This window comes from Corticium candelabrum, chromosome 1, assembly GCF_963422355.1.
Source record: "Corticium candelabrum chromosome 1, ooCorCand1.1, whole genome shotgun sequence".
NCBI classification, from domain to species: domain Eukaryota; kingdom Metazoa; phylum Porifera; class Homoscleromorpha; order Homosclerophorida; family Plakinidae; genus Corticium; species Corticium candelabrum.
In genome coordinates this window covers 14,354,485-14,361,984 of record NC_085085.1, presented here as the reverse complement: position 1 = coordinate 14,361,984, position 7,500 = coordinate 14,354,485, and the positions used below count along the sequence as shown (strand labels likewise).

At 44.6% G+C, this 7,500-nt stretch overlaps 5 protein-coding genes across 8 annotated transcripts in view; 2 read left to right on the top strand and 3 right to left on the bottom strand.

Moving 5' to 3' along the window:
- LOC134189880 (uncharacterized) overlaps positions 1-733 on the top strand; it is an 8,168-nt gene extending 7,435 nt beyond the window's left edge. For all 3 annotated transcript variants that reach the window (XM_062658281.1, XM_062658275.1, XM_062658288.1), the window contains one exon: positions 593-733. In XM_062658281.1, the coding sequence (XP_062514265.1) occupies positions 593-675 (83 nt within the window). In that variant the 3' untranslated portion in view covers positions 676-733. The remainder of the gene's footprint in view (positions 1-592) is intronic.
- An 85-nt stretch (positions 734-818) lies between these two features.
- On the bottom strand, positions 819-3,529 carry LOC134189899 (mitogen-activated protein kinase 7-like). The gene is made up of 2 exons (XM_062658295.1): positions 1,279-3,529; positions 819-975 (listed from the first exon to the last, which is right to left on the bottom strand). Exons 1-2 carry the CDS (start codon positions 3,486-3,488, stop codon positions 819-821), a joined length of 2,367 nt encoding a protein of 788 aa, XP_062514279.1. The 5' UTR covers positions 3,489-3,529.
- A 61-nt stretch (positions 3,530-3,590) lies between these two features.
- Positions 3,591-4,370, bottom strand: LOC134189907 (vitamin K epoxide reductase complex subunit 1-like protein 1). The gene is made up of 3 exons (XM_062658308.1): positions 4,194-4,370; positions 3,880-3,989; positions 3,591-3,809 (listed from the first exon to the last, which is right to left on the bottom strand). Exons 1-3 carry the CDS (start codon positions 4,355-4,357, stop codon positions 3,601-3,603), a joined length of 483 nt encoding a protein of 160 aa, XP_062514292.1. The 5' UTR covers positions 4,358-4,370; the 3' UTR covers positions 3,591-3,600.
- Positions 4,371-4,397: 27 nt separating this feature from the next.
- LOC134189868 (serine/threonine-protein phosphatase 2A catalytic subunit alpha isoform) lies at positions 4,398-6,827 on the top strand. The gene is made up of 3 exons (XM_062658266.1): positions 4,398-4,829; positions 4,906-5,268; positions 6,472-6,827. Exons 1-3 carry the CDS (start codon positions 4,455-4,457, stop codon positions 6,661-6,663), a joined length of 930 nt encoding a protein of 309 aa, XP_062514250.1. The 5' UTR covers positions 4,398-4,454; the 3' UTR covers positions 6,664-6,827.
- Positions 6,828-7,481: 654 nt separating this feature from the next.
- LOC134179726 (translation initiation factor eIF-2B subunit alpha-like) overlaps positions 7,482-7,500 on the bottom strand; it is a 3,858-nt gene continuing 3,839 nt past the window's right edge. For both annotated transcript variants that reach the window (XM_062646671.1, XM_062646679.1), the window contains one exon: positions 7,482-7,500. This exon is cut by the window's right edge and continues 443 nt beyond it. The gene's annotated coding sequence lies outside the window, so the exon portion shown is untranslated.

Below are 7,500 nucleotides of genomic sequence, written 5' to 3'. Positions count from 1 at the left end.
GATAGAAATAAATAGGAAGGAAGATAACTGGCTCTGGTCGTTAATGGTAAGTGCTGACTTTAAAGCGTTAAAGTGTATTGAAGTTTGCTCACACAGAAAGTACTCGTGATGTGATTTCTGTGCAAATAGCGTATCATTGCTAGAACTGGAATGGTTTGAGAGATATCAGAATTCCGTAAGTAATCTACTGTAGTTAGTGTGGAGATCACCCAGTGCAGATTTACTGGTATACTACAGACTTTTGTCTTGCCAGCTTTTGTGACATTGAGCATTGATTTAGTTTACTTTTTTTATTCAGATCTCATGCATCAATATTCAATGCTAGAAAAATAAAACTTTTTTTATACTTAACTCTCAAAGTAAGACTAAAGGTTTTACAATGTTGATAGTATTTCACACACAATTTGACTATAAGCTGATCAATAACCACAATTGACTAAAATGGTTAAATAAAACGACAAAATATTTGATTTTATAGACTGGTACACTATGTGGCATCTAGTATGAATGCTGCGCTGTAGTTTTGTCTTGTGCTTGCATAATCCAGTGCAACATCCACAATGTTGCTTGCAGTTTGGTGGTGCTGTTGTAGGTCTTCCCAAGGTTTGGTGTGTTCGTAATCACAATACACAAGACAGACAGGAGGATCAATCAAGCTCAGAAGAGGAAATGTGACACGAACGTGAGTGAGTACAGTGTAGCAAATATAGTCATCTATTCACTTTATACAAACACAGGAATGATAATTTCAGCAAGTATCTCGTTATGTAGTATATATAAATCATTAGCTATTTAGTTCACAATCTGTACATTTAGATTTAACTGTGTTTGTGCTCTCTTTGGAACACAAGATCAGAACCAATTTCAAGTTCCTGTTGCAGTGCGTCCATGTCTTCGGGCGATATGTTTCTAACATCCAACCAGTCATTCAGTAGAGAAGCACTCAGTGGAGCACTTTGCTCAACAGCAGTTGAACTAGTGTAGAAAAATATTATCAGATAAGCACACAGACACACACAGTTAGATTTAATTGTGCAGCCCATTTTGGGCTGTTGGTCTGGTATTTTCAATTCATTTTCGAATGGAATAATGCTGACATAAAAATATATACCGACAGAGACACACAGACAACAGACAGACAGAGCAAAGAGACAACAGACAGATAGACAGACAGACAGAGACTGACTGACTGACATATAGAAGCAATGACAAGCAACTACTGGTATGCATGCATGCATAGATGGATGCAATACAGAACCAATCAATGATGGGACGTACATCAAAAGTGGATCATCTCCTGTGTTTGACTTCTTTGGTGTCGGTGATAGGAAATCCTCCACATCAAATCCTAGTCCATAGCCTGCTCCATAGCCACTTGGAGTATTAGGTAATAAGGGCTGATCTAGTAAATCGCAGTGAGATGTATCAACACCCAATAGATCAAAGAAATTATCAGGCAACTGCATCAAGTCGGGTTCTCTGTCTCCATTATCTACTGAGAGTTGAGCCAGCAACTGCTTTGCTTGAGGAGACAATTTATCAAAGTCAGGCAAAGGTAATTCATCGAATACCGAATCATCACCACCAGACAACTGACTCGTATCTACTGTAGAGGTAACTTGTCCATTAGACACTGTTGGAGATGTGACTACACCAAACGACTGATGAGAATTGGAATCGGTTGTTACAGTTCCAGTAGAAACAGGAGGCCGACTCAGTGTGTCCATACTGTTTGATGCCGACATTGGTGGATAAAATGAGGCAGTAGAGATGGGCTGCTGAAGTGTTACAGTCCCTGACTGAAAAGCGGGTGTGGAATTTACTAATGAAATAGTTGATTGGCCGATTGACTGACCATTGGTTGAAATGTGCTTGGCTACTACATCGAGAGGAAGCAGTGGCTGTGTTTGAGAATCACTCCTTACGACTGTCAGTGACCCTACCGGAACTGAAATTGCAGCCAATGCCAGATTAATTATTCCGGCAGTTGTTGGTAGAGCAGGAGCTGGAGCTATCGGTACAAGCCGACGTTGAGAGACAGACGATGCAGGTTGGGATGTCTGCTTCTGTTCTCTCATCTTCTGCCAACGAGACAACAATTCTTTGTCTCCGTTAGTTAGAGGAGGATGAAGTTTTTCTTGAAGGGCGGCTGCTTTGTTAGCCTCTCGTTTCTGTCTCCTTTTCTCGGCCTGTCGTTCACGTTTACGGCGTTTGCTTGCGTCTAATTTCATCTGCCGAGTAACAGCAGGATCAAGCGGATCCATCTGACTATCACTTTGACCACTAGACGTCGACTGCTCTAATGGAATCGCTTGACTTGCAGCCTGTTTGACAGCCTTTGCCTTTGCTCGTTCCATTAGCTTTTGAGAAAGAGTCGACTTGAGAATACTGGAAGCCACTTCGGCGGCGGCTGGTCTCGGCTGGTGGTAGTCCATCACTTCTTCCTCTAGTGCCTTTTTCAAGTAGTCTTTCGTCATTACCTGATTCTCAAAACTAAAATCAAACGGCGGCACACACACGGGCTCGTCGTCGACGTCATGATACTTTGCTAAATATGGATGTGACAAAGCCTCCATTGCCGACACTCGCTCACTTGGATTGAAATGTAACAATCTGGTGAGCAGGTGGAGAGCATTGACACTAGCAGTCGGGAGAACACTCGCAAGAGGAACAGGGTCCTTATGAGGCAACTGCTGTAGATAAGCCTTCACTCTCTCCGCTTTAATTCCATTCACAAATTCAGGAGCGGGAGTGCCCAGAACAGACAGAATCAACTGCAACTGATGAAGATAGTTAGTTCCTGGGAAGAGTTGCTTTCGTGCAATCATCTCACCAAATATACACCCGACAGACCACATATCGATAGCCGTGGTGTAGTGGCTCAATGACAACATCAACTCGGGAGCACGATACCAACGTGTTGCCACATACTCAGTCATAAACGTGCGGTGCTCATCCGGGGTAGAGGCCAGACCACGTGCCATCCCGAAGTCTCCAATTTTCAATTCGCAATCGGCGTTGATCAATAGATTGCTCGGTTTCAGATCTCGATGTAAGACGTGAGCCGAGTGCATGTACTTCACACCGCGCAGCGTCTGATAGAGAAAATACCGCAGATGTTCGTCGGTTAGAGGCTGATTCGAGTGTATAACATGATGCAAGTCGCTCTCCATCAAGTCCAGGACGACGTAGATGTCATGCCACTGTTCTAGGTCTGGCGGCCGCATGATGTCCCGTATGGAGATGATGTTGTCGTGTTTGAAGTGTTTGAGGATCTTGATTTCGCGATAGGTTCGTTTGGCGGTCGTTACGACGTCGAATACTTTCGGGATCTTCTTTATTGCGACCCTCTGTCCGGTTTTCGTGTCGAGTGCCGAGCAGACGACGCCAAATGAGCCACTACCAATGCCCTCTTGAGGTTCATAGCGAACGTCGACCTCGAATTTAACGTTGAAGGCCTTGTCCTTGATTGAGTAGAGTCGTTTCATACTGCTGTGGTCAGCAGGAACGGTTAAGTCGTCTATGCGAGTACCCGGATTATCCGCGAGGCCTCGGAATGCCAGCCCAAGATTCATACACTCACATTAATTTTCAAAATTTTTATTCTCTTTTGTCTGTTTTACCATTCAGTTCATTTCGTCTGGCTATTGTAACTAGCATAAGGAGGAAATTCATAATATATGTTGCCATACAAACTATGCAGACATCCTTCAACAAATAGAGCACATACGACAGGTACACTGAAACAATGCATGATCCAATGGCCAGCACGAGACCAACAGTTTCAAGAAAAGCAGATCTGGTCAAACCTGAAATGTCCGCCAAACGGTTAGATTAGTGACGACGTTGACTGGACAAAAACAGTACAAATGAGTTTACCAATAAATATAAAAATACAATAGAAGATCATTCCAAAGGCAGCATTAGGTTGATTCAACATGCTGTCCTTTCCAAGCAATGAGCCGATGATACCAAAGCCTCGTCCGTACCTGCAACATGCTACACTAGCACACACTCTCTCTCTCTCTCTCTCTCTCTCGCACACACACACACACACACACACACACACACACACACACACACACACACACACACGCACACACACGCACGCATGTGCACACACACACACACACACACACGCACGCACGCATGTGCGCACACACACACACACACACACACACACACACACTCACTCTGATAAAAACGCCTTTGTGCAGCTCACTCCCTCACTGATGTCACACAGAGGTCGGTAGGAGGCATCCCTGTGCTTTTCAATTTCTATATACAGCGCATAAGCCGATAAACACAGCCCCGCTACGCACAAAACAGCACGACAAGAAGCAAAAGATAAACCCATCGAGTCACGTGTGCAACCCATGCAACGCGCTTGCGCAAAAAGCACCTGTAGTCCGCCATTTGTCACGTCGTCCGACGTCTTCTCACACTCACACGCGATGGAGGAGCGCAAGTTCAATAAAGAGCTCGACAAATGGATCGAACAACTGTACGACTGCAAACAACTCGGCGAAGAGCACGTGAAGACGCTGTGCGACAAGGCGCGCGAGATTCTGTCGTCGGAGTCGAACGTACAGAACGTCAAATGCCCGGTCACCGTCTGTGGCGACGTGCACGGACAGTTTCACGATCTGATGGAGTTGTTTCGAATCGGCGGCCGCTCTCCGGACACAAATTACCTTTTTATGGGCGACTATGTCGACCGCGGCTATTACTCAGTCGAGACGGTCACTCTGCTGGTGGCCATCAAGGTCCGATATCGTCATAGAATTACGATCCTGCGTGGCAATCACGAAAGCAGGCAGATCACGCAGGTAGGTAGGCGTGGCGGGTCGTCGCGCAACGGTCGCACGGCAACGGGGTGAGTGAATGTCGATTTTGGTCTTTCAGGTTTATGGATTCTATGACGAGTGTTTGAGGAAGTACGGCAATGCCAACGTGTGGAAGTACTTCACGGATCTGTTCGATTATTTGCCATTGACCGCTCTCATCGATGGTCAAATATTCTGCCTTCATGGTGGATTGTCGCCGTCGATTGATACTCTTGATCACATCCGGGCTCTTGATCGCATGCAGGAGGTACCGCACGAGGGTCCGATGTGCGATCTCCTCTGGTCGGATCCAGACGACCGAGGTGGTTGGGGCATTTCGCCTCGTGGTGCTGGCTACACGTTTGGGCAGGATATTTCCGAGACGTTCAATCACAACAATGGGTTGACGTTAATATCGAGAGCTCATCAGCTAGTAATGGAGGTGAGACAAATTTGAATATAGACGTATGCCCTGTCCACACTGGCAACTGGATTGCGATAAATCTAATCCACACCGGGAGGTGGATCCAGTCGCAATCGGTTGATTCCAATTAGAAAATAGTGGGCGTTACCTTTGTGTACGCTACGAATGTAGTCGGAACATCTAACCCTTCTCGCTCATCAACGCTTTCCACAAGCAAACAACCCACATGTACACATCGGTCATCAGTCACGTGATACCAAAAAAGAGGCGGAGATATCATTTTTCAGTGTGCAGCATGGACGCTTGCTATTCCGATTGGATCACGATCGCAATGGGATCGCGAGTGTTTTATGTTTGTCTGTCTGTTTGTTTGTGGACTGGTTGCTATGGACTAGGTCTGCGCTGGTCATCTTGAATAGCATGTCATTAACATCATATAGGGGTAATAATAACTCAAGTATATTGATGATATCGGATACACTCGAATGTCCCTAAACCGGGCAGCATGGGACCAGCTGCTGCCAGGATCCCGGAAATGTCTGGAAGATAGAAAGAGGTAACACACATTATCCTTAGAATCCCAGACTTTTCTAACGTAAAGGTCTGGTACTCCAGTTCTATGTACAGTATGCGTAGTACGTTTCGTTAACTGGTACTGCAGACTTAGGAATTCGAAAGATCTCCAAGGAGTGTCTCTGCGACGGACCATTGTTTATGTCGATTTTGAGCTTTGTTTCGAAGCTGATGCAGGTGTGCTTTCTTTTTATTCGAAGCCATACCTACTCGTACACTCTACAAGTGAAGACAGCTACGGAATGTGCAGCCCAAGGCCTCCTACATGCTGGGAAAGGTGCCCCGATCTCTTAAGGTCCAGACTAGGGAGGTTTGAGCGTATGGCTAAAATACAAGACTGGATTGTTGAGGATGTGAGTTGAGTCTGTTGGTTAGTGCTCCTCACTGTAGCTTGCATTTGCTATAGGTACTTACGCATAAAAATGAAAATGATAGATGGAACATTGTGGGGTGTTGGTTTGTGGCAGATTTGTGATGACTTCTAATTCGGTAACAGTTTTAGTATTGATTGCAGCTAGGTATAGTACTACTAGTGCATACTTTAGTACTGACTGCATGTGTGTGTGTGTGTGTGTGTGTGTGTGTGTGTGTGTGTGTGTGTGTGTGTGTGTGTGTGTGAAAATGAGCCTATTTGTGTTGTCTCTCTAGGGCTACAACTGGTCTCATGAACGCAATGTAGTCACAATTTTCAGTGCTCCCAACTATTGTTATCGTTGTGGTAACCAGGCAGCTCTCATGGAGCTGGATGATGGGCTCAAATACACATTCCTACAGTTCGACCCTGCGCCAAGACGGGGAGAACCTCATGTGACACGTCGTACACCTGACTACTTCCTTTGAAGACAGATGTAACAGACTGAGTTTTTAGATTATTGCTGTATTGTGGACTTGTCGAGCCAAGACAGTGTGTGGGTGTGTGGGTGTGTTATTGTGTGTACGCAGAGTTTGATGTAGCTTTGAATTACATTGTGTATTATTGAATATATAAAATATGAAACTGTCCACGAATATTGTGCTCAACTGTTTGGCATACTATGCAGCTGAAAATAAAACATCCCTATTGTCCATGTATACATGTAGTGTTGCACATGCATGACAATTAGTTTGGTATCTGCAAGTGTAACAATTAGAAGCAAGAACATCACCTACTGAGCATTTTACAAACCAATTGTTCTCACATGGAACAAACTAGAGGTTACATAACAGGGTGGGTTACAAGTATAAGCCACTCTGGAACCAACATTGCTAAATCTCTGAGTTTAACCCAAACTTTTCCAAGTTACTTTCAGATTGTTCTCATCTCATCAATAACAAACAATAACATACATCACCATATGTAAATACTTAGACTTGTGCCCAGTCCTCCTTAGGTTGCTACTTACACCACATGCGCTATCTGTCACGTGTGTAGGTCCACGTGGTTTCACACGTGTTGGTGGCTTCTTCGGGTTAAGGCCAATAACAACCACATGGACATACACATGTGACAGCTAGCACACGTGGTGTAGCAACCTCGAAGGAGGACTGCATGGGCATGAGTAATAAATACTACACTATGTACTAATTAATGTTCATGTCAAGTGAATTGCACTTTTTCACATCTTGTTTTACTAACATTGAATGTTCGACATATAATAGACAAACATTTAAACCACGTTTACACTAGCAACTTGAGAA